This window comes from Suillus subaureus (assembly GCF_016647635.1).
Source record: "Suillus subaureus strain MN1 chromosome Unknown BJ212scaffold_13, whole genome shotgun sequence".
In the NCBI taxonomy this organism is placed as follows: Eukaryota; Fungi; Basidiomycota; class Agaricomycetes; order Boletales; family Suillaceae; genus Suillus; species Suillus subaureus.
Genome location: NW_024538569.1, coordinates 867,242 through 892,690, shown reverse-complemented (window position 1 = coordinate 892,690; position 25,449 = coordinate 867,242). Strand labels below are relative to the sequence as shown.

The 25,449-nt window shown below is 45.4% G+C and overlaps 9 protein-coding genes across 9 annotated transcripts; 5 read left to right on the top strand and 4 right to left on the bottom strand.

Annotated features, from left to right (window-relative positions):
* Positions 1-387: 387 nt before the first annotated feature.
* BJ212DRAFT_1480276 (uncharacterized protein) lies at positions 388-1,793 on the bottom strand (the record flags this gene model as incomplete). The annotated part of the gene is made up of 5 exons (XM_041340056.1): positions 388-1,019; positions 1,070-1,237; positions 1,300-1,345; positions 1,388-1,403; positions 1,459-1,793. 5 exons carry the CDS (start codon positions 1,791-1,793, stop codon positions 388-390), a joined length of 1,197 nt encoding a protein of 398 aa, XP_041193976.1.
* A 1,084-nt stretch (positions 1,794-2,877) lies between these two features.
* On the top strand, positions 2,878-3,557 carry BJ212DRAFT_1270006 (uncharacterized protein; the record flags this gene model as incomplete). Its single annotated transcript, XM_041330846.1, has 2 exons — positions 2,878-3,414; positions 3,459-3,557. Coding segments are annotated over 2 exons (636 nt in total), but the record flags the coding sequence as incomplete, so codon positions are not given.
* A 67-nt stretch (positions 3,558-3,624) lies between these two features.
* Positions 3,625-4,977, top strand: BJ212DRAFT_1299227 (uncharacterized protein; the record flags this gene model as incomplete). Its single annotated transcript, XM_041332832.1, has 5 exons — positions 3,625-3,779; positions 3,940-4,198; positions 4,293-4,463; positions 4,555-4,629; positions 4,681-4,977. 5 exons carry the CDS (start codon positions 3,625-3,627, stop codon positions 4,975-4,977), a joined length of 957 nt encoding a protein of 318 aa, XP_041193974.1.
* Positions 4,978-6,273: 1,296 nt separating this feature from the next.
* On the top strand, positions 6,274-6,935 carry BJ212DRAFT_1480274 (uncharacterized protein; the record flags this gene model as incomplete). The annotated part of the gene is made up of 3 exons (XM_041340055.1): positions 6,274-6,510; positions 6,586-6,757; positions 6,805-6,935. 3 exons carry the CDS (start codon positions 6,274-6,276, stop codon positions 6,933-6,935), a joined length of 540 nt encoding a protein of 179 aa, XP_041193973.1.
* A 3,210-nt stretch (positions 6,936-10,145) lies between these two features.
* Positions 10,146-11,642, bottom strand: BJ212DRAFT_1500367 (uncharacterized protein; the record flags this gene model as incomplete). The annotated part of the gene is made up of 7 exons (XM_041341579.1): positions 11,365-11,642; positions 11,127-11,275; positions 10,933-10,998; positions 10,798-10,877; positions 10,539-10,592; positions 10,293-10,331; positions 10,146-10,270 (listed from the first exon to the last, which is right to left on the bottom strand). Exons 1-7 carry the CDS (start codon positions 11,539-11,541, stop codon positions 10,146-10,148), a joined length of 690 nt encoding a protein of 229 aa, XP_041193972.1. The 5' UTR covers positions 11,542-11,642.
* A 2,226-nt stretch (positions 11,643-13,868) lies between these two features.
* BJ212DRAFT_1299225 (uncharacterized protein) lies at positions 13,869-15,258 on the top strand (the record flags this gene model as incomplete). The annotated part of the gene is given in 6 exon segments (XM_041332831.1): positions 13,869-14,049; positions 14,465-14,530; positions 14,552-14,621; positions 14,698-14,831; positions 14,851-14,921; positions 15,190-15,258. The coding sequence occupies 6 exon segments, from the start codon at positions 13,869-13,871 to the stop codon at positions 15,256-15,258; spliced, it is 591 nt and encodes a 196-aa protein (XP_041193971.1).
* Positions 15,259-17,166: 1,908 nt separating this feature from the next.
* BJ212DRAFT_1480272 (general substrate transporter) lies at positions 17,167-19,730 on the bottom strand (the record flags this gene model as incomplete). Its single annotated transcript, XM_041340054.1, has 16 exons — positions 17,167-17,363; positions 17,422-17,580; positions 17,638-17,692; positions 17,758-18,045; positions 18,096-18,102; positions 18,165-18,413; positions 18,465-18,484; positions 18,553-18,643; positions 18,704-18,720; positions 18,770-18,775; positions 18,825-18,869; positions 18,917-19,142; positions 19,198-19,262; positions 19,311-19,394; positions 19,445-19,487; positions 19,537-19,730. The coding sequence occupies 16 exons, from the start codon at positions 19,728-19,730 to the stop codon at positions 17,167-17,169; spliced, it is 1,746 nt and encodes a 581-aa protein (XP_041193970.1).
* Positions 19,731-21,689: 1,959 nt separating this feature from the next.
* Positions 21,690-22,082, top strand: BJ212DRAFT_1480271 (uncharacterized protein; the record flags this gene model as incomplete). Its single annotated transcript, XM_041340053.1, has 1 exon — positions 21,690-22,082. One exon carries the CDS (start codon positions 21,690-21,692, stop codon positions 22,080-22,082), a length of 393 nt encoding a protein of 130 aa, XP_041193969.1.
* A 538-nt stretch (positions 22,083-22,620) lies between these two features.
* Positions 22,621-24,195, bottom strand: BJ212DRAFT_1270264 (uncharacterized protein; the record flags this gene model as incomplete). Its single annotated transcript, XM_041330872.1, has 5 exons — positions 22,621-22,841; positions 22,917-23,122; positions 23,176-23,252; positions 23,308-23,476; positions 23,531-24,195. 5 exons carry the CDS (start codon positions 24,193-24,195, stop codon positions 22,621-22,623), a joined length of 1,338 nt encoding a protein of 445 aa, XP_041193968.1.
* Between the last annotated feature and the right edge of the window lie 1,254 nt (positions 24,196-25,449).

The window sequence follows — 25,449 nt, the reverse complement described above, 5'->3', positions numbered from 1 at the left end:
AAAATGCTCAAGGTAGTAGATTCCCTGATCAATCAGTTTGAAGATCAAATTCAAATGTAAATTACTGAATTTCTGATAGTAGTCAAATCACATGTAAATTTCCAAATTTTCATTAACATACCACATCATGTAAACAACTGAATTTGTGATACATTCCTCTTCCATTTCCAATTGAGTTCCTAAGGCTCAGGGATTCCTGAGTGTCAGACACAGAAGTTTAATTCTCACTTTGGCTTACTGAGTCCTGAGTGTTGAACATGGAAGTTCAATTCTTGCTTTACTGAGCATCACCAAGTCCCAAGTATTGATTGTTGAATGGTCTTTTGAGGGGTACTGTCTGATGGCTTTGCATTGACTTACTCTGGGTTGTCCTCACCAATGGATCAATCACCACTTCTTTCCCCACATGTTCTTCAGCACTGGAGACATGTGCCCTCCTTCCATTACAACATCCTCCTCAACATTGCTGGTGACTCTGTTAGTCAACCCAGCCAGGAGGTCACCCATTTGTGATGTCAGCAGTGCACCAGTTTTTGCTGGCTTGACTGGGCAAGGCTTTGGAGTTGCACATGGGACCACTGTCCCTTTATGTGCTGTCAAAGGATCTGGCTCTCTTCTGGGTCTCTTTTGTGGGGATCTACCATCAGCCACATCATCATCAGCATCATCCTCCATGTGATGAGAGTCACTCTTGGTGTTGGTTGATGAATTCTGAGGCCTTTGGATCATCTGCTTCCTTACTTTACAAGTCTGATGAGAAGGTGAATTCCCAGATACAACTGATGCTACCATGTCTCTATCTTTGTTCTTCCATGCTTTGAACAGGAATGTTGGACCATCACCTTTCTCCTGCTGAGCATGCCAGAAATTGAGTAAGGTTGTAGTGTCCCAATTTTGCAACTTTGAAGGCTCCTTCAAGTCCACATCTGCTGGAACATACTTTCTTGCCACAAAGTCATCCTGACTTTGTATGATGGCACTCCATGGCACAACTGCCTTGTCAATCCCAGAACAGATCCCTGTGTCCATGCATTCAACAAATTCTTGGGTGTTGTGGCGATAGACTCACAATAGTGCGATGTAAGAAATGCCCTTGCTATTGCCTTCTTCTCCTCGAGTTTTGTTTTGGTGATGTCTGGAAGCAATGGCATCCCATCCCTGTCAGTTTTGAGTTTAAAAGCAGGCTTTCTAATTCTTTTTTTGACCTCCCTCCATCTGTTGTCATCCATCCCATGCCCTGGCACCTATCATCAAGATGATCAACAAATTCCTTCTAGTAGCCAGAGTTCAAACACTCACCAAACTGTTCCTGCACATACTCCTGCCAAACTAGCTCAATGTCCTCCTAGTCCTTCATCTTCATGAAGCTGTCCCCATCTCCTAATACCTCATTATCATCATGTCTGCATGAAATGTATTGAGATGGAAGATCTGCGATGACCAGCAAAATTCACTTACATCCCAAACAGCACCTCTCCCTGTTCATTCTTCCAAGCTAACATCACAAACACTCTCATCCTGCACTGCCTCCACATCTTCTTCAAAAAGTACTCCATATACACAGGTCCCTTCTTATGAGTGACTTGTGCTTGTATCTTGGGAGGAGGAAAGTTATTGGACCATTCTTTGGCTGTTTCCTTTACCTTCTCCAACTTGTTATTGGACAATTCAGCCATCACTCTCTTTACAGCTGCCTGATAATGCTTGAACATACCGGGACCTCCTGGCTTTGCCCCAGACTTGTCCTTGATCCTCTTTAGCACCTCTTCCCGGTTCCACTGGTAGATCACCATCCTAGGCATCCATAATTTATCATGTCCTTCCTTTCCTTCTTTTTCCCATTATTGAACAACCAAGTCTTGTACATTTGAGCATTGATGGAAGAATAAGATATTACAATTTTAGTTTTTCAACACAGCAAGGATGAATCACCTGCTTCCTCTTCTTCCATTATGCTTGGTCGACCTCAGGAGCAAATAACCTGGCAGCCCTAGCTATGGCAGTGAAAACTGCCCACTTCTCTTTCCTTTTTGCCAAAGTCCACTCAGGGAGGTAGTTCTTCAACTCCAAAATTTCATTTTCTGTGAGCTTCTGTGTCTGTGGTTGACATGCCCTATGTCTTCCAGAAGTCAACTGAGTGGAATGACCTGATCTTGCCATGGTGAATGAGATTGCAGAATGGCCTGGATAAGCAAGGTGGAAGTAATAATGGTGACAAATTGAACTTTGAGCAAAGCCTATCAGTAGGTTAATCAACCCACATTGGCTGCAATACCATTAATGGAAATGAATTTGTAATGATGCATCAAGACTGCATAACATCATATTGGAACAGCAATTCATTCAACCTTCCTGAGCTAATGCTTTGCTTGCAACATTAGAAAATAAGATGAAGATAGGTAGATGCACCCCACTGCAAAAATCCCACAGGGTAGAAGCAAGGGGCAGCAAAGGTAGGAAGACATGGGTCAAGGTCCCACTTGTAAGCACAAAAGACATGCCTACAGGTCCATGCCTAACTCTCCCCCAGAATCACCAACACTTTAGCCTGTTGAGGCACCACCTCCTTGGGAAGACTTTCCTGACAATACTTACAAGCATGACCAAGGCTCATTTGAGCCTTTGCAACTCCCAAAAACCATGGCAAGTTCATGTAAAATGTTGGATTGTTATTCAAACAATAGCTAAGTATAAAAAATGCAGAGTCAGAATGACTACTTCAAGTAATGGCTGCCAAGGCAGGAATCATATCTACATCACCTCCTGGATCAAGAAGCTCCACCAGAAGATAGGAGATGCATTGTCTGTGACCAGGATGAAGTCTGCAAATGTCAAGATTGTCTTGGGGAGCCACTCTATTGCACTGGCTGTTGCAAAAGTCAACATTGTTGCAATCCTTTCCACTGGATCAGTCAATGGAATGGTCAATTTTTTGAGCACAGTTGTCTCACTCATTTCAGACTCATCGCACACCTCGGTCATGATGACAAACAATGTCTGGTCCTCACAGATAGGTGGGATTTGTTCGAAGAAGATAAACCTGAAGACCAGCTTGAGCCTGAAGATTTACCATCTGTGTCAGGACCTGAGTTCCAGCCAAAGGAAAACACAATAGTCATCATTGACAAGTCAGGAGTTCATCGCCTCAAGGTTCAATGTTGTGATTGTCCAAATGCCATGAGTCCAGACATTCAAATGTTTCGACATGGATTGTTCCCCACATCATTTAACAAGCCCAAGACTTTGTTCACCTTTAGGGTGCTTGATGATTTTCTATTGGACAACCTTGAATGCAGCACCTTAGTGATGAACTATTATAGCAAGCTTCAGCAAATGACCTTGAGCATGTTTCCACACCTTGGTCCAGTAATGCTATATCTCTATCATTTCAAGGATATTATATTGACAAAGCATGTGGCAAGGACCAATACAGAGAGCTCATGAGAGTCACTTGACAGTGGAGGCAGTTGAAGGCCATGAAATGGCATGGATTTGGCCATCATTCTGACAACCTGAATGCAGGAGATCTCACATTGTTTTGCCCCACATGTCCTTAGCCTGGGATTAACATACACTTACCCTGCCGATTGTAGGATTTTATTCTATTCTGATAGCAAGAAAGCCATGGTTGCTACAGATGGCAGTTCCTCAGGCTCAGGTAAGGGGCAGATCTATAGTGTCATCGCTAAGCTTGTCTTCATGGACCACATCAAGTATGGTCCTGCATACTCAGTCAATCCAAAAAAATTCCGCAATGCAGTGTGCAATCATATCAGGATGTAAGTCTAGTCATTTTTTATTCCATTAATAAATATTCTAAAATTCATGCAGTCTTAGGGGTAAATACAAAAAAATCCAGCTGAGGGGACTCCAGCAAAAAATCTACTAGGTGAGCTTCCGACCTGTTTTCTCTTGTTCTTTGCTGATTGATTGTTGTAGATGCCAGGCTCCTAGAGCTGCCATGGTACACAGAACTTGGCACTCTAATCTGTCCATGGCTGCAAAGGTGCACTCATCAAGACCTGGTATTGACCACACAGGTGCCTTCTACTCTCTCATTCGACCACATGGTGGGGCTGGTCCTTCAATGTACTATGGCCCCAGTCAGCACTCATCACACACTCCCAATGTCTCAAACCCTCCATCTGCCTACCAACCTGGGCCCTGCCAGCCTCCTAATGAAATTTGTTTGCTGGTGGTATGTACCTGCCCTATGGTCCATTGCATTCCCCCTTGGGGGATGCATTGGACCACATTGAGGGCAACAATGATGACAACATGATGCTTGGTAGCCCTTCCCCAGTTGTGGGGAAGAAGTGTCAACTTCATTCATCACCCTCTCCTCCTCCCTCCCCTCCAAAACTGTTCATCATGCCATTAAGAACTCTGGCATCCACATACAACAACCACTCAGTGTTTGGTGTCCAAATGCCATCAAGCTATGGGGGGTGACACAAAGTGCTGTCAGTGATATTATGCAGCACATTGACACCCTCATCAATGACATGCAACACCACATCATCATCAAAGTATCATATGTCCCTGATGCCTTAGACATCACTTCCACATAGTGCCAGTGGCTTGAAGAAGAAAAAGGCCAAGTTGAATGTGTTGCAGCAGGTGGAGCAGGTGAGGGACAAAATCAAGAGCTTGTACTCTAGCATGATATCATGCCACAAGGACAGACATCAACCCTACATCATCAAGCTCAAAGCCAAAAGTGAGCACAATTGTGACATAAAGAAATATGACTGGCTTCGCACTACCCAGGAGCATAAAGTCTCCCAAGCCACGGTCAGCTATCAGCGCCTGCAAGAGGCCAAAGATACCCAGATTTGGCTTCATGAGACAGATATTCAGGTCCACCAAGCACATTCCTTGGTGCTTGACAAGGAAGCAGAAATCCTCTGCCTCAAGATCCAGTTCCACCAAATGATGCAGGCCTCCAAGGCCACATCAGATGGAGAAACTGGATGAGTTGTTCTGTTGTGTTGTCACCGTTGCTGTCTGCATCTGTCATTATCTGCATCTATCATTGTCCATCCCCTTGTCCTGTCCACATTGTTATCTTATCATCATCATTGTCAGGGGTTGTGTTGTTGTCATCATTTGTTGTTACTCATTTTTTCCATTGAATATGTGCATGTTCTATGTCTTGTGGTACTTTCATTCATATTACATAGGTATATACATTTGTTGTACAGGTGTATTGGTAGTAGTACATGTTCAAATAAGCATTGTTGTTGGTTATCATCCTTCCCTGTGTTGTGCACCTAAGTGAGGACTGTCAAAGAATGGATACATCAGCCTTGTATGAGCAGCTTGACCTGGAGTACCTTCATATGACCTGTCACCAACTACTTCATCACCATCTGGACTCTCAATCTCTTGATCAATAAAATCTTCCCCCTCTCCATAAGCCCACTTTAGAGAACTCTTGTATGTTCCATCCTTCTTGTGATGCTCAATTTCAAAGCAAATGATCATGTTATGCAGCATGATACAATACTTAATCCACTGTACAGCAAAATCAATGTCTTTCTTAGCCTGGATCCTGTAAGGCTCAGTGTGAGTTTAGTAGGGAATTGCGAGCAAAAACTGATTCTGAAGCAAGACAAGTTGGGAAACAGCCGTGATAGAGACTTTCTGAGGGACTTTTTGGTCATACTTGGAGCAGGGATCTGACTCTAAGATTCACTGTAGGTAGGAGAGTACATGAGCAGTATATATACGTTTTCAAATACTTGACTAGGCTGGAATGAGAACATGAAGCATATGGCGAGGTGAAAATACTTTGGTGAAACAAGGAGATGGTTAGGTCTAAGCACAAGGTAAAGTAATGAAAGAAAATGGAAAAAGGGAGATGAAGGAATGTATCCATGTAAGTTGGATATGAAGTGTTTGAGCCTATTCATATCAATGAGTCATGTGGATGGGTGTTGCCATTTTGATGTAAAGATAAGGTCTGTGCATAAAGGATCATGGATCCTTACAATCCTGAACTGGAGCTCTCAAAGGGACTGGAATCATCCCTTTAGAACAGCAAACATGTGTTCAACATGACCATGGATCTAAATAAATAAAATCAATTTATTAAAATATGGCCCTTCAAAAAAAAATATCTTAGAGAGGTGATAATTAAATGACTTCTGGTTCTTTGTCAACTCCCCATCATGAGGCTTCTTAAAAGGGGCAATGCACAATGATCAAGGACTAGGCTTGTGCAATGGTATGTTTCTGATTGACATCAAATTATAATGATTAATACTTAGTATGAAAATCAAGTACAACGGAGAGGCTACCACCACAGTACCACCCAATATCCCATCCTTTGATCTCATGAAGCGTGACCCTGCTTTGCATACAATGTGTCATTTTGCAACTGCTCCTGCTGCAACACCTGCAGCTACACCAGTTAGTACAACTGACATCAGTTCACTCACATCTATGCTCTTGTTGCAAACTGTGCAAGATCTCACACATGAGGCTACCCCTTTGACACCAGTTCTTGTTTGAACTGTGACATCACTCCCTGTCACATCACCTGTTGCTCCAACACCCTTGACACTCACTTGTTTTCTGAAGTATGCCAAAGACCACCTTGGTGTTGCATTTGCCTCAACATATGAAGCCTCTCTGTGTGGCATTGGTATAGGTCCAAATATACTTGTGGACATGGCTGACCAAGATCTTGCTCAAGTTGGTCTTAGTGCAGGTGACATTATTTGGCTGAAGAAAGGCAGTGTCACATGGCCAGGTGCATAGCTATATCCCAATTCATTGTGTATGCTGACAAGTCATTAGCAGAGCACAAAATTCTGCACTACAACCTTTACTACTTCTGCAAAAACAGGAAGAGTTGGGTTATCTTTCCTCCTGGGTTCACTTTCAAGTCAGAGGGTGATCATGCAGATGCAGAAGATCCTTTTATTTAGAACTAGCACTATGAATCAGTAGAATAGCTGGGCAATATACCCAGAAGCTCGAAAATAACCTTCTGCCTTATCAGGTGTGATGGCTTGATGTGCTCATACCATACTCATTAAAGCCTTGTCATCAAAATGTTGTCATAAATATGCTTTGATAGTAGAAAGGCTTGCTCAATAGGATTGTAGTCAGGTGAATATGGAGGCAGAAATACAAGCCTGCATAGAGCTTCTTCCTCGATGAGACAATAGACCTTGTTGCTATGGTGAATGTGGCAATTGTCAAAAACCAAGACACTACATGGCCCTGGATATGGGCTGGTTAAAGGCAGCTGCAAACAATGAGTCAACTTCTGATCCAAGTCATATGAATGAAACCTTGCCACATGCTTGCACAAGAATTGTGTAAATCACTTGCTCATCACTCATCAGTGAACTCATGAAGAAAGTACAAGGCCATATATCATGATATATAGTACATAATCACAAGAACCAGCATAATTCTGCTATTGACAATCACATTGTTATGTTTGGCCTTATTGAGGAAAGAAGCTTCCCTGATTTTCTTACAAAATTTTATGATTGAGAAAAGGTCCTGATTTCACTCAAACTCACAGTTGAAGTGAAGGTGCAGCAGAAGTCGACAGTTGAGCTAGATTAATCAATAATGCCATAACGGAAGGAAGGTTCACAACTACGAAGCATCAGGTAATTGACTCGAAAATATAAAGGTTTACAAAGCTTTGTCTACCCCTAAAATTTATATAATATCTATCAAAATGATACTATCTGGAGTAAGTTGCACAGAACTACCAAAAATGCAAACATGACAAATTGCCTGCAACCACCTGCCATCTTATCACCAGCACCAAATAATTCTCAACCTTAACACTCATTTTATGAAGAAAATCAATTTTATATATATTAGAATACATATGTAGTTACAGGACAAAAAAGAAACAGGGAAAGATAGTGGAGAGGGAATAGCACAAGATGGATGACAGAGCGGCCACAAAGAACAGCCAGGATGGGACCATGAGGAAGGGCCAGGGAGGAACCACAAGGAAAGGCCAAGGAGGGAGCACCATGAAAGGCTGGGGAGGGAACACAAGGAAAGGCCAGGGAGGCCAGGAATGTCATATCCACATATCTGGATCTCAGATCCAACCCTTATCATCTCAATCTCCGATCCTCACATCTTATCCCCCTCCAACATCTTGTCATTCAATCTGTCCACTCGTCCGGTCTGGTCCACAACTCATCTGAATCCACAACCAGTGTTCGTCTACTTTCAGTAACCCCCTAACTCCGGTATTTTGGTTATCTGTATATCCATCCTGCTCCCTGATCTGCTACCTATGTTTCATTTCCATTTCATGATTTGTGATCTGTTCTACTTACCAATAGACTATCCACATGGTTCATACATAGCCTCGGACTCTGCTGATTGATCATTCCATTAGATACCTATAGTATATAACCTCCTGTAACTTTCTGTAGTACCTCAGTTTGAATATCATCTTAGTTCTACTCATTCCTGTCCTCTGGACTTGAGTATCTCTACTCTCGTCACCCTCTGAGACTTAGGATTGATTCCTATAGTCTATCCATATCTGCCTCTGTCTCTGACAGTCCATTACTGTTAGTTTCTAGCCTGGACTCGTCCAGGTTAGCCCTACAATACTTATCCCTCATCCGGAAGTCATCTGGATCCATTACGCTACTCATCCAACCTTCTGGACGTGTTAGTCTTGCCTTCCTGAAATAAGGGGCAATACTTGGGTAAGGGGCTTCGGATCCAGTTATCCTTTGAGTACGACCTTAACAAGGAAACACTGAGCTCGAGAGGGTGGTAGTAGTAGTAGTGAAACAAAATTGAAAGGAACTTGCATGAAATTTTTCAAATGGCTTACCTAAGCATCCTGTAAGCTCAAGCACTCTAGCATTGCTGACTTTCACCTTGCTCTGTCCTGCACAAACAATGACAAATCAATTTCAGCCACTTGCACTGGTCATGTGATTTGGGGTTACCCACAATAATTCATTAGTAAAATCTGAGGCTGCTGATGTAAACAGTCATTGACAATGAATTTAGCTATACCTGTAAGTGTTTGAACCCTAGAGGCTGATACAATGGTCAAAAAAATTTGATTGAGAACACCACAGTAGCGCCAAAGAACTAGTCATTTACTGTGAAAGAAACGGGACACATATATATACAAATAAATCATCATTTGTGAATGAGTGTTTGGGTCCTGATTTTCTGGCCTTGTGGAGCAGGGTGATGGTCATGTGCATGACCTTGGATGACATTGTAATTTACACAATATTTGAACCCACTTATATAGTTTTGTAAATCAAATATAAATGAGGGAATATTATATGGCTCAATGAATGGTACCTAATTACACTATCATACCTCGCTGGCCATGATGGCACAAAGTCATGGCCTGTTACGAACTCAGATAGAGCGTCGTTCCAATAAAGGAATCAAGGTCAGGGTCAATCAAGGACTGAGCCTTATCGAATCAACGCTTCCCTCAGGAGCGATCACTTAGACTCCCACAGGATCTAAGGTTCAAATGGGACAATGGCTAGCCTCCTTCCCAAGGAGCTAGAGTTCGAGTATCAAAGAGAACTGAGTAGATTCAAGTTAGAGAAAATACAAGTGGTAGCTAGGGTTTATATACGTAAGGAAATCGTGCACAGACCAGGCTGGGCAAAGGGTAACGACTACTGAGAAAGGAAGGTTCATGGGAAAACAAGGTATGAGTCAAAGATAAGGGAGACCATGAGGAAACAGCACAGTGAAAAGGAAGCATTAGAAGTACAGCCATATAGGAGTCCGCAGTGATGATGAGAAAAAGAGTGGGGCACTGTAACATGGCCTTGTCAGAAACTCTCATAGGAATCTACATTAGGTTACAAGTGCTAATGGTGTTTTCCATGATAAAGTCTTATATCACTTGGTAGTTCAAAACATAAATGAAGGAATATGGTACGAGTCAACAAGTGTGACTAAATGATGCTACTGCACATTGATCGCTGCAGCGGTACAACATCATGATCTTGTCACAAACTCCTCATGGTAAAATGGATTTTCAAACATCCATGGCTATGTACCGATCACTCATATTTTTTGCCATATATATAGGTATATTCAGCAGGAGCAGAATTATATCATCCTATATTTCTCATGGCTACCATATCACGGACTCATCAATTCACTGATGCTGGTCCCTCAATGATATCATAAGCAATGATTCCATCGAGAGTCAGTATTGGTAAGATTGAGTAGCGGTAGCCTCGCATGAAACACTTCCCTTGGATGCATCTGATGTAGACTAGTCATTGCATGCGACGCACAAGTTTTGATTTTGCGATTCCGCATGGTTTCGGAATCAGCTGTAAGTTAAGTGATAGTGGATCCATCACAATTGTACATTATTATTATGGTGCAAGTGTGAAGCAAGCTGCCACTTTCAATATTAATGCACCGGTGGCTGGTGGATAATCGTATGCACAATGGGAGTCCAGGAAGGCCACTGTGATGACAGGTGGTTGGATACGATTCATGAGCCAACACAGTGGGAGTCCTGGAAGCCCACTCACTGTGAATGATGCAAGGTAGTGTGATTTGTGTAATACTCCCAACGTAGCGGGAGTCTTGGAAGGCCAGTGTTATGACAGTGTTGCTTATGTGTCAAATCTGCGCACATTGAATGGCTACTATCACTTGAGTAATTCCCTCACACAGTGGGAGTCATGGACACCCGCTGGGTATGATAAGTCCTAGAAGGGCACTATAATGATAGGCTGTACGACGTGTTGCAATCCCCCAACACAGTGGGAGTCTTGGAAGCCCGCTCACTGTATGTGCATGCAGATGAGGTCTGACATTGTTGAGCCCCCACGCGGTGGGAGTCCTGGAAGGCCACTGTTAATGATAGGCTGTATGATATATTTCAATCCTCCAACACAGTGGGAGTCTTGGAAGCCCACTCACTGTATGGGCATGCAGATGAGGTCCGATGTTTGCAAGCCCTCACATGGTGAGAGTCCTGGAAGGCCACTGTAGTGATAGGCTGTATGATGTATTTCAATCCCCCAACACAGCGGGAGTCTTGGAAGGCCACCATCACGATAGGCTGTAAATGTTTCAATCCCCCAACACAGTGGGAGTCTTGGACGCCCACTCACTGTGTGCGCATGTAGATGAGGTCCGATATTTTCGAGCCCTCGCACAGTGGGAGTCCTGGAAGGCCAACGTCATGGGAGGGGTGTGTATGGGTGATATGTGAAGTGTTACGGAAGTGTAAGGTGGGATGCGCCTGTGCATCGTGGGAGTCCTAGACGCCCACATCGGCACATGCATACACGTATGTATTGTGTCCATACACAGCGGGAGTCCTAGACGCCCACATCGACGCATGCATACACGTATGTATTGTGTCCATACACAGCGGGAGTCCCAGACGCCCACATCGACAGAAAAGATCTGTTCGGTGACCGAAACAGGCAAAAAGTTCGACCCTATGCCGACCCTCGGAACATCGTGAAACGCCCATAACTGGGCTGGTTTTGGGTGATTTTTGGTATTTTTTTGGTATTGCATGGCTTGATTTTGGTTGATGTGAGGGGCAGGCTTAGGCGAAAATGTTGTTCAGACTTGGGTTCATTTTGGATGATTTCTGCTATTTTTTTGGTATTGTGTTGGTTGATTTTGCCTGAGTTATTGCTGTTGTATTGCTTGTCTTGCTGGGGTATTGTATTGTGGTGTATTGTAGTGTGTTGCTAAGCTATCTAACCGAGAAGCAAGACACCGAGAGAATACGTTTTTATACGAGATGACGAGAGAGCTAACGGGTGGGTGGGTGGGGACGGTCTAACATATGATTGCCCTGCTTATCCTTATCCTTATCCTTGACTATCGTATTGTTATCGTAAGTTATCGTATCGTAGTCTATCGCATTTCTTATCCTTGTCTTGACTATGGTATCGTGTTTCTTATCCTTGACTTGCTTATCGTATCGTAGTCTTGACTATCGCGTTTCTTATCCTTGACTTGCTTATCGTATCGTAGTCTTGACCGTCGTGATCCTTATCCTTGTCTTTTGCTTGTTTTCTTGATTTTTTGCTATCGTAGTCTTGACTATCGTATTCCTTATCCTTATCCTTATGGCCCGGGTCGAATCCTCGTTCAGACTTTGCTTGACTTTGCTTGATTTTTGCATTTTTATCGGAGTAGTTCCCACGGTTGAATTGCTTTCATAATGCCCAGATTCAACCTCCCCTGTTCTGGGCATTTTTGACATGTTGAGAAATGCCCAGATCTGACCCCCCCCTGTTCTGGGCATTTTTGACATGTTGAGAAATGCCCAGAATTGACCTCCCCTGTTCTGCGCATTTTTGACATGTTGAGAAATGCCCAGATCTGACCCCCCCCTGTTCTGGGCATTTTTGACATGTTGAGAAATGCCCAGATCTGACCTCCCCTGTTCTGCGCATTTTTGACATGTTGAGAAATGCCCAGAATTGACCTCCCCTGTTCTGCGCATTTTTGACATGTTGAGAAATGCCCAGATCCAACCCCCCCCTGTTCTGGGCATTTTTGACACATTGAGAAATGCCCAGATCTGACCTCCCCTGTTCTGCGCATTTTTGACATGTTCAGAAATGCCCAGATCCAACCCCCCCCTGTTCTGGGCATTTTTGACATGTTGAGAAATGCCCAGATCTGACCTCCCCTGTTCTGCGCATTTTTGACATGTTCAGAAATGCCCAGATTGTGCTCTTTTGGCTAGCCATAACCTGGGTGTAACCAATACCAGGTTACAAATGTGCCCTTAGAATTTGATGGATCAAAGTCATGTTGTTGTAAAGTTGCCCACTGACCGCTTTTGCTTATGTAAGCAGAGTCGCCCCTGTCATGCTGCCTCATCCAATGATTGATTTTTTCAGCCTCCATTTGACTTGCCTGGCTTCAGATAGAACCTGATACAAAGGTTATCGAACCATCTGAATGCGATGGCAATGCTCATTTGGTGTTAAAAATGGTGCTTCAGAGTCATAAACCACCCCAAGTCATATGACTTGCATGGATGGACCTCAGGCTCATTACTGAGGTCATTGAACTCATATGCATCAAGCAGCAACAGCCATTTGATCTGTCAAAGTCAAGTTCCAAAGTTGCTTCCCTGTATCCAAATTGACCGCTTTTGCTTATGTAAGCAGAGTCGCCCCTGTCATGCTGCCTCACCCAATGATTGATTTTTTCAGCCTCCATGTGACTTGCCTGGCTTCAAATAGGACTTTGTACAAAGGTTATTGAACCATCTGAATGCAATGGCAATGCTCATTTCCTCAAAAAAAATCATGTTTCAGAGTTGTGGTACCCTCTCCCCCTGCCTACTCCACCAAAAGGCATGATTTTATGTTGATGCTGATGTGCAAAATAGTGTTCCTACTGTTTGATTATCATGCAAATGGATTGGAGTTGATTTCTGAGTGTTTTGAACCAATATGAATTGTGATGTGTGAGTTTGCCTGATACCCCCTCTCAAAGATCGATTTTTCTAGGCTTCCCATGACTTGCCAGGACTCCAGGAGTATTCTTCCTGGGGGTTATTGAACCCTCTGAACACGATGGTCGAGCTGGATTTCCCAGAAAAAATCGCATTCTTGAGATATGCAAGGTCCCCCTCCCCCCCTACCTCCCATATCTTGATATTATGTAAATACCAATATATAAAAGACTGTGCCTGGTGTTTTTCAATCATACAAATCGATTGGGAATGGTCCCAGAGTGGCTTGAGCCTGTCTGAAATGAAATATGTCAGTTTTGCTGACACCCCCTACAAAGATCGATTTTTACAGACTTCCCATGACTTGCCAGGACTCCAAAAGCATTTTTCCCGAGGGCTCTTGAACCCTCTGAACACGATGGTCGAGCCAGATTTCTTAGAAAAAATCACGTTCTTGAGATGTGCAAAGTCCCCCTCCCCCCTCCTACCTCCTATATGTCACTGTGCCTCATTTTGGCCTAAGACCGGTACTATAAACAACTGTCCTAAGGTTTTCCAAGTGCAGGAATCGATTGGTGATGGTCCCATACCCTCTGGAGGTCAGAAATATTGAGATATGGTGGGTAGGCCAAAATATCAGTATTTCGACCATATCTCCACAACCCAACCGCCGATTTTTTTAATTCTTGGCTCATATCGATCCTAGAGGTACCCGCTATGATATGTACCAGCCCAACAAAAGAAATATTTTCACAAGTTTGAAACCTATTTCTAGTTTGACCATATAAATGATGAGAACACTGGAGCAATCTTGACGCTGGACCCTAGCAGATATCAACCGGACCGTGACGTTCGTCGTTGAACTAGGTCGGAAGGTGATATCGGGCTATCGGCGATATGATCGGATGCCGTCGGACCTTGCTGGAGGATTCCAACCGTTCCCACGGCCAAGCATGCACTGTGCTTCAAGGACGTCGGTTTTCACATTCTCTTCAATTTGAACTGTGTTATCAGATATCTGGATCTCTGCGAGTCTCGGATACTCTGTAGTTCTTCCAGGTTCTGCCACTCTCCTTTCGCGTGAGTTCTGCCGTGGAACAGGCACAACCAGTTTTGCGGCAAAACTCTTGCTATCAGAATCAGAATCCCACGACCCTCGAGATAAGACAACGTTCATTCCGTATTCGATACCAGTAATATCGAATATAATCTATGATTTTCATGCCCTCCGGTCCACCAATACTCAGGTGTACACAAATCGTTTCCGAAGCCAAATCCAAGAAGTGTGTTGCCGCACGAGGATTCGCGCGAAGTGATGAGCGATGCTATATTATGATGGGGACGCTCGAGCTTCGCCGACACACTGAAGTTAAACTTAGCGGTGCGTGCGTTACAAGCAGCCATCGAAGATGGTGACTCGCATCTTGTTGTGGATATCGTTGGAACTGGAGATGGTCACAGTACATTTAAGGTCAGTACCCCAGCAGCCGTTGTTTCTCCCGGCGCACGGATGATCAACCTAAGGTTATTTTGCATTTCTGTAGCAACATAGTCGAGGAGTTAAATAGCAAGCACAAAAGCAGGGGTTTCTACGGATCGGCGAATCTTTTACAATCCCTCGACTGTTTATTCCCTTTCCCACATCTAAGGTGTCATTCACCTTCATTATCGTGCCTCGCCACCATACTACAAGTCATTATCCTTCAGAACGCTCTTCAACATCTTTGAACAAATTATAGACCCGCACGTCTGCACGTCTACGAAGCATGGTCTTGGGCGCGCGTGAACTCAGTTCTACCTTCGCTTAATCCCTCCGTGACATTGGCGTCACGCACACTCTCATGGTATGCGAAGCCAAAGGACTTCACGAGATCAGCTCCGCCGTCGACCATCGCGTGGCAATTGGAAGATGGAAAATAAATTTGCACCCAGACTTTTTCAGACTGGGCGTCTAACTACTCCCATCCGTAGCTATCCGCACGCCAGCAGAGGATGCAGGGTCATTTAAGGTACTCCTCAACTTGGGCAATGTTATACCCGAGTTGCTGGTGCCCGCTCTGCCCTTTGCATAAATTGGATGTGTCAGTGCTTCTGATCGTTGCAGGTGTAGCCCCGTACTTCAAAGAAGGGGCTGCGCATGTTCAGACTCGCATGGGATCCCCTTTTCAGAATGCACGTAGAGAGGCTGTGAAGGAGACAAGCAAACTTCAAAACGGCAGACCTTGATCCAATCACTCGATATCACATCTACTTTAATAACGACAGACTAGATTCGCGCACGTTTGGTGTCCACGTAGAGGAGTCGGTGCTGAAAATAGCAGGAACAAGGCAGATGGGCCACTGTATAGAATTTGTTCCCAAGTCTCATCCTCGTGGGCCAATCTTGTAATATCTTGTACGATCACGATGTCAACGTATGTCGCATGTCAACTCAACTATGTACCAAATGTATTTCAGCTATATTTTGCTCTCACTGACGATCGACAACCCCTACTTGTTCAATATTGATATTTTTACCGGCGCTCGGCCCTACTCTAGTCAGCGCACTGGTAGCATAATAAATTAGCATCTATCATGCTGTCAAGGAACCTGAGGTTGAATCAAACGGTGTATCATCGCCATCATGTATAAAAGCATGTGGTAAGAATTATAGAATCTCCATGCTCGTCATGATGCTGGCATGAATGCTGAGTTTTAACTTAGGGATTAATATTTTGACGAGTAGCAGCTATAAAGTGCGTGAGCACAGAGCTGACGAACAACAGAACGAAAAACAGACCCGTGCTATTGCGCTAGTTATAAACTCGCACTTTTGACGGTAAGAGTCCAGTTGCCAACCTGTAGATCCAACTTATGACACTGATGGTCTAGATGATCCGTGACCTCTTGTCAGCCATACTCCTGGCATTAACAGCTGTCGGTCCGCTTGGCACACGAGCTATACCCGGCTCGGAGACTGTGACTACCTTGTCATGCACTTGGGCTGAGTGTGGACATACGTGCTCGGGAGCTGTGGCAGACACCCAAGGTTGCTTCTTAAACGGTGTCCTGAAGACTCAATACTGTTGTGATTGATGGCCACTGTAATGGGGGAGGTTGCAGTGTATTGGGGTAGTGGGTAGCGGTGTGGGGGAGTATTGTGTTGCAAATGACGGGCCCAGAAATGACAGCGATCAAATACTTCATCAGAATTGCATCCCTCAGAAATCAGGGTCTGAAAGAACATGCTATTCAATCGATGGGTCATCTCGTGGCGCTCGAACTCACGTATTGTATTATTATATAACAATTAAGTCAAGACTCGGAGGCCACCTGAACAACACCCAAAAACATCAAATTTGGGAGTCATAGTGCAGACTCGCAACCAGTCGTCTTGCATTGCAAGGGTGAACATGAACACACTAAGACTCTCAGAGTCAAAGGTCAGTGTGATCACTTCACTGTCAACTGATGAATCCAGGTTACGTGCCCGTAAACTTGACTAATTCGGTGCGTTATCACTGGTAGTCTTTTTTCTTCAAGCTGACCACTTGGTCCAGTCCTGACATTGATAGCAACGAAATATACATAATGAAGTGCAAGTACTTGCCTCTTCCCCTAGCCTAACTCGTTCAATTTGCGACCGCACGCATTCCATAAGTTAAGCTCGCTCACATCCCAATATGATTGAATCGTGAGCAGCTTACTATCAGGCCTCAATGCAGCAACCTTCGCATCTACACCGGTGTTCTGGCTTTTCCAGGTGAAGAGGATGGCATCGGAGGCTTTTCCGTAGGGTGATATTGAACGCCTGGGCTGACTCCAAGAATCTCATCCGCCTCTTGCGATCCAGCAAGCGGGACGTCTTTCCGAAGTGAGACTTTGACTGGATCTTCACCAGTTATGTACGCCAACGCAAACACAACGTCGAGGTCTTCCAGGATAGAATTAGCCAAGGGCCAATCCTGGATAGAAGACAGCGTACAACTTACCTTCTAAAGACCGACCGCCAGTTTCGGGGAAGAAAAAGTAAACAACTGGAACAATGGTTGCGTTCAGGGCCGCGAAGACGATGTAGGTTCGCCAGGAGATATTGTTGAATGCTGGACCAACAATCATCACCACGACAAAGTTGAAAGTCCAGTTTGACGCTGAAAAAACGGGTAAGTAAATTTGTTTCCATGTCTTGGCGCACAATATTGACAAACCCGTGCTTAGCGCATTTGTCGGCGCTCGAGTTCTAAGCCCGGCAATCTCAGCGCACTGGAAGATCAAAATTAAAAAGATTAGATCAGCGACAAGATCAAAGCAGCCGTTGCTGTACTGACGTATAACCAGGCCAAGCCAAGCCATCCAAAAGCAAAGAACGTGTTAAAGCCGAATAAGAGAACTACGCTCACGATCTGCGCTGGTGTATTGCCAATATATCCTAATACAGCCAAGAGCAGCATCACGATGCATTGACCGATGGCTCCAATCAGCATGAGTTGGCGTCTGCCTACATAGTCTATGGCATAATAAGCAGCAATGGAAGCAAGGAAATATTCTGTGCCGTTGGCAGCAGCGGTAATCCGTGCGTTGACATCGGAGAGACCAAGACGCTGGAACAAAATAGTCTGCGTGACATCAGCATTGTCATGGTAGGCAATGTGGCCGCATGACATACAGCATAACTGTTAACGTCAATGCATTTTTAGATTACAGCAGGTCGGCATCAGGGGACTGAAATACCCACAAAGTAACGAGGTTGATGCCGGTCAGCTGCTGCATAATCATAAATACTACAGCAATGACTGTTCGTCTGAAATTTTGGCTGCGACCCCCAGTAGTGAGTTCACGCAGTGAACCTTGACTAGATGTTTCGACAGCAACAGCTTCACGAATACCGTAGTACGTGCGCTGAACTTCCGGATCGGCGGGAGCTTTGTCTTCCATTGCGGATATAACGGCCATTGCTTCAGCATTGCGACCACGCTTCACCAACCTGGGTTTCTGATCAGTTTCACGAAAATCATGGAGAATGAAGAGAACTCACCACCTCGGTGACTCGGGAAGCTTGCGTAGTGCACCAAATCGGACATGTCAGTACAAGTATGCGCAGTTTGGGGAGAAAGAAAGCTTACGAATCCGATGCATGTCACCATAATGATTTCAAACACCAACTGCAGTGCTATCGGAACTCTCCACTGAGCAGACGACCAATTCACGAAGAATCTGATTTGATCGTTGTCATTAACTAGATCAAACTTAATTGGTGATGGAACTGAAACATACAGCGCTAAATCAACTAACTAAAGAAAGCTGTCAGTAACAATGAACTGATGAAATAATGATTCGCACACATAACTGCAAGCCAGTCGTCAATTCCAAAAAGATTGACGCAAAGCACACTTACGCAATGGTTACTCCAGCCACAATCAAAGTCCCCTCCATCATTATCCTAGAAAAAATCTGTATCTTTTCATTCTAATGCTATCAGCAACGTACATTCGGCCCCTCTTTGCGGATGGGGAGAGCTCCGCGTGATATATTGGCACTGTCGATGTCTACAAACTTGTTTTCAGCAGGACTTTGGGCACAAGTTGGCACATCACTGACTATCAGGCCGTTTCCGTAGCCTGTAAAGATACGAGCAAAAATCAAGGGTGAAAAAGAAAACGCAGTAGTTTGCAGAATTGCCCCTGTAAGGAACTCAGCCCGTGCTCTTAACGGGCTACAGACGGCTCAGTTACCGACTATCATTATGCTGCCTCCTACAAAAATCGTACCTTCGACGACCGAGCTTGTCTCCCACCCAAAGATTGGACAGGGCACCAAAGAGACAGCCTACTTCCTGCACGTTATGAGCACAAAAGATGGCGTACAAAAGGTGACAACATACGTAAATGGCGATTATGAAGCTCTGAAGAGTGGCGTGATCAGGGTGACTGGCCTCCACTACGACTTCAGGGAAGGTGCCCTCAAACTTATAGGATGAGTATATGTTCGCATGCAAGCGATAGAACATATCATTACCTGATTTCCTGTAATTAGTGACGACATGACACCTTGATCATACCTGAATCGCAAAATGACGAGAATTTGTAATTATTAGCTACTCAACGCACCCAAAGAGTGTGAACCCGGTTCCTGCCACAAACGCCACTGCAGCCGTTAGCTTACGACCACGCAGCAACGGAGCATGAGCAGCGACATCTGCTGGATCCAAGTCGAATTGTTGTTTTATCGGCTCATGGTGAAGATCAATGTTTTCTGCAACAGATGGCCGATGTTTCTCCTGGTCAGATGAAGGGAGAGACATGGTACTGCGTGTGTATTGATTCTTTCTTTTCAGATGACGAGATTTAAATACCTGGGCGGCTTCCAACTTCGATCCTGACATGGATGGTCATGGGGGCATGTCTACTGACGACCTCAGGATGACCTTCGGAAATCGGGATGCAAGCCGCAATGTGATTTTTCTGGCACCCACGATGGGAGATAAGGTCCAAGATTACATTGCACGAGTCGGATTCTGTCACGCAGAGCGGTGACGACGTCCTGAGGAATGTAAGTGTTTTCTATAAGAAGCTCCCGGCCATGCCGTTTTTGCAATATCGTGGCTCGTGACACGTTTGTTGGATAAAAATAAATCGGTGAAATGGGCTTGTTATTGCAATATAGGAACATGTTCAACGACACTTCATCATGATGGAGGTGTGAAAGCGGGGAATATTATTGGCGATCAGCGACAGACTCATGAGGTCCTCAGCAATTTGAAGATACGATGCAGAAGAGAGTTCTCGATTTACACACAAGCTATTCAATGGCAACGGTGTGATTAAATGTAATGAGGCTTGACGGAGATTAGATCGGTATATATGACAGAGAAGTACTAGGTGGGCTTACAGTAGATAAGTCTTGCTTGGTCCTGAACTCATTATGCGTGGGGGCTAAGTTCAAATCTCCAGACGAATCCTAGGAGGAGAACCTGGTTCCGCATACCGAGAAAGCAATCTCTACGCTTGTAAATATTATAACGCTCATCGTTGAACGCATTTCAGTAGCTACGCAAAGTGCCGTCGGCCGTTGCCGGAGAATCGGCACCGTCCGATGGTCATCCACGGTTTAATGATCATCCCGATGATGAGGATCATCGGTCGCTAACATTCATGACATCGGTGAATCGTATGAACGGAGTCCCGCAGCATTATTTTGTGCGCGTCTATTTCTATTCTTGTTCAATGAACATAGTTCATGTCCTTTCACCTACCATCGGAGGCGTGCATTTTCCAAGGCAAATCCAATAACTTGAAGCACACGAGGATCAGCGACCGCGAAGTTACTACAGGTTGTCGTAGATGATGAGCGAGGGGTGTACTAGGGTAGGGCCGACGTCTCGTCGGTACACCCGACTACCCATCAACCAAGTGACCCAACTTGGGTTCAGTAGTCACTGTCGCCACAACCATCAATACCATTACTCTTACCTCGTCATTTCCAATTCCCGATTCCTCCTGGAATACATTTACACCCATGGCAAGAGATATCAATTAACCTCGTTCTAAGGCCAGCGGCGCCCGCAACACTAGTTCACCCAACTTCCACGGAAATGATTCAGACCGAATCACCCGTTTTTCGAAAAGAATCCCCTTTATTATACTTTTTGGGGTCATCAGCCATGGAAGTTCTTCCACCAGTTGGCGAGCTCAATTGAGTCTTGACCGTTATTCTTGCAATTTTAGAATATGTCGGCAATTATGCTCCTATCGCTGACCTATTTCGGACTCTGCGGATGATCAGGCATCACAATAGCCCATTCCAACAACTCATCTCGGCAAATTATTACGGGTGCGGGCGTACAAGGTGGGGTTTATTCTCAAATAATTCGGAATAACGGCAATTTCATAGATAATAGGATTCTCGGTTATTTATTAATCGAAATGAGTCAATCGTGGAAGGAAAGGATCGCAAATATGGCCCCGTTCCAAGGTCCAAATTCGAATAAAGTTGAGTTCTGTCCTCCCACCGGGTTTAAGGCCAGCTTGTCTGCCCCCCTCATGTATTGGTATGTTGCATTGTGGCGTTTCCCTATCCACTTTGTTCTGTAACTTGGCAGCCTCGTGTTTGTAGGTAACCTTGGACACTGCAGCCCGATCTCAAGATCCCCGCATTGTTAAAGCAAAGCCTATCCTCGGCCACAGCAGTGCATCCTCCATATAAAACCCCTTTCGTCTGTCAATTTTCTTCAGCCTTCATCCTCAAACAATCTTGCATCACTATGTCATACTTCACTCCCGCTTCAAACTCCAACGTTAGCAACAGACGTGGACACTCTCAGGTCCCTTCGCACCACACATCTTTATCGCTTCCCTCGTCCAGTGGCGGGTACGCGCAGCCTCCTCCACCAACGAGAGGTGGGTTTATCCCTCCTCCTGTCGGTGCCATGCAACCATCTGGACAAACGGTGCTTGATTGCCCGCGCTGTCACGAAATTCTCCCACCCGGTCTTGATCTCGCCACCCATTTTATTGGATGTGGCGCAGCAGAGCTCCTCACCAAGGCTTTTACGCCCTTTCATTATCCTTCCCGGCCGAACCACACGGGGGGTCAGCCCCCCAATTCCCAACTTCCTCCGCCAAATTATAACGGCAGATCAGGTTCTCGCAGATGATTGTTGCGTGAGTAGCATCTTTTGTCCACGCGATTGACGTTCATCCTGTGGTTAGTTTCAGAAGCCGTCCGAACGCGTCATTGCTTTGTACTCTAAATCATCACGATTACCGCGCTTTTTTTTCCACGGTAGACGCCGTATGCCATCTATGCACGTTGGGAGATCTTTATCAGACGAATCTTTTTGGCACTGTCTCGTTATTGAATACGCATTCCTATCCACCTTATTGTTCCTGATACTGCTTTGGTTCTGATGGAGTTTCCTTGTTTTGTCTCGCTATCTGTGGCTTACCTGACTTGATCTCAGATTTGGTGTATCACTTCTTTATGGTGTAACTTGTCTCCAACGTGCCTGACTAAACCATCCAATAATAATTTGAATGATCTTCCTTCGCGGGACTACTTACACGTAAGGTACACAAAAGAGTGGACGAGTAGGTCAATAGTAATACAATGTCTGTACAGCCCAACTGCACGCGGAAGGATCAAAAAGAGCGGAGGTATCATTGTAAGAGTCCAAATTAAGCACACAATGCTATTCAATCATTGGTAGCCACAATCACCACAGTCTTGTCCTTCTCCCGCGACAACTCGTTGGAGCTACGGGGACTAGAATGCAGAGCGCCATCAAGGTTTGTGAGGCCGAGACCTGTGACGGCTGATAGTGCGCCACCTTCAGACGGGCGATCCCTATCAAGATGCCCACGCCCCTCTCTCGTGAAGCGAGCTCTGCCTCTTGACAGATGTTCTGCCCGTCTCCCTCGGTCCTCCCGCTCACGGTCAGCAGAAGGCCGTGCCTGCGACGAATCATCCGTGCCCAGTAACCGTATTTCACCTTCTGCATTCCGCGCGCGTCCGTAGTTATGCAGTGTCTTGACGATCAGCATGAAGTCGATCAACCCGATTATGAATAGGGACGTGATGGCGATGCGCGGGCCCAGTATAGCGTATGGGGAAAGCGGTGCGGGGCTGGTGTTGTCTGTTGAAGAATCAGAGCGCCACACGAAGGAGAGAATGGCGGCGATGAAAAAGAACATGGACCTAAGAGGCACAGGTAAGCGTGTGAGAATGTGATGGGAACGGCGAGGACAAACCAGGCAAGCCATACTGCAGGCATCGCCAATAGGACCCACACATTCCACCAAATGAATGTTGTTGTTTTACGTGCTTCCTGTGGGGTTGCTGTGAGCGTGCGGGAAGGGATGACAGCGCCACACGCCACGTACCTCAGCCCATCGGGTAGCTTTATACATACTTCTCATGGTGCCAAAGCGGACGATGTAGATACAGCCGAATGTTAGGCTCATCAATGCGGACGTCAGCGAAAGTAGCGCTGCTGTGCGGATCACAGGATCCTGAGCCATCACGCTGTTCTGAAACATGGATAATATGGCACTGTAGGAGGGACATTTAACAACTTCCGAACGTAAAGCAACGGTAGTAACTTACGAAAGCAACAAAGCCGAGACAAGGTTCAGGGTCTTCCACTCTCGGAGCAGGGAGTCGATAAATGCCTCCCAGGAATGCTTGAATCGGACGAGAGCTGGGGAGACATTGGCGGTGGTCCATTCATCTGCTAAAGGTAGAGCAGGCTGTGGGTGGTAGTGAGCTCCTGGCGGAACATGGCTGGAGTTGGGGTTCTGGAGTTGGGGCGCACAGGCATCGATCAATCGTTGAATATCCGGGCGACTGAGTTCTGCATCCTCATATACACGAGCGATGCGTGAAAAATAAAGAGAGGGAAGGCGAAGCAGTAAATGTAGGTAGATTTGCCGGGGGAGTGTGTCCATTAAAAAATAACGAGAGGAGCGGAAGAATCTTCGCGAAGTCTTGAAGGGGGAACATGTTATTGGACGGGGTAGACATTGCTTGAGCGCATCCTCGCAATTGGGATCAAAGCTTTCAATATTGTGGAATTCAGGGCTACCGATAGAAAATCTGCGTAATGGGTTTCGCCTTTGGAAGGGGTTCTGAGGGACGAATGGTTCTTCGCGCGTTTCCCTACGATGAAAGCCAGGCCATGAGAATATGCGCATGGGAGATGCAGCTCGAGATTGTGACGCGGAAGGAGTTTCATAGCTACCCTTCCTAGGTGTTTGAGCTCCCGCACGCATGGATGAGGATGGTCGCGGGGGGTCGCTTGGGCGACGAAACCGAGATAGTGCTGACTCGATCAGCGGTGACCTTGAGGGTGGAGCGCCGCCATCGCGAAGTAAGGGGTGATGTACAATATTGGGTAGACGAGAATTATTACTGGGAGGGGATGGTATGCGAGAATGGCCACTCTCGAAAGAGACGCGTTGAAATGGACTGCCCTTGCCAACAGAACCCTCTAGGATGGCAGGAGTGGAAGCATTAGGATGGGCCATGAAATCGTCTAGGGATTGTGAAGTTTGAATGCCCTGACGTTCCACCCTGCTTACGATACGGGGACGCGTCAAAGAAGAGTCGGGGAGTGCGGTTAGCTTGTCTGAGCTAGTAAGCTCTGAATCACTGCTAGATCTCGCGACTAGAAATTTGAATAAATTAGAGGATTTTGAAGTGGTTGAAAGGACAAAGGCGCACCATGGGATGGGAATCCCTCGGTTCGGATATTAGATGACAACGCGTCCTGGGTGATTGCTTGCTCAGATAACGAAGCTCGAGCTTCAGAGTATGGAAAAGTGTTGTTCATTAAGTTAAAAAAAACTCGAAGTCGTACAGGTCGTGAATACGTGAGAGAGATATGGGAGAAATTAACCAGAAAGCACTTCTGCGGGCTATCGCTTTAAATGTCATAGGTTGGCCTGTTGCCGTAAACTCGCCTTGAAGGGCTTGCTTGACAGCTTGTGTGGAAACGAATACGCGCACCTTTTTTGGGTTGCTTTGATCAGCATCAAAGGTAAGTCCGGTCACATGTGTGACAAGATCACGGGACGCGAATTGCTGTTTACGTCATGAGCCTTCAGCAAGTTGGAGGGATGCAAACAGCAACATCGACGACGAAAACTGAGCACTTCTTCCCTTGGAACTTCCACCACGTCTTGTCAACCACTTCAACTAAAAGTCTTCATCCAGCCTTATTTTTTCCTTTTTTTCTGCTCAAATTCGTGGATTTCTGCGTGCATCTCTGAAACTACCAAGATTGTAAAGAAACTATGGTTTTAATCTGGAGAGGCTTGGTCGTTTTGAGAGGATTGGCTAGTTGAAGGGGAGGGGGAAATGGGGAGGGCACCAACTTCGGAGCAACATGGTCACCACGCGCCATCAAATACAAACAAAGCCAAACAATCAATAGCAGGCAATAGCCACCTGCAAACAAAGGTAGTGTCAGTGCTTCCGCCAACGTTCTTACTTGTTTCATCCAATTTTCATCTAAAATCGTTCAA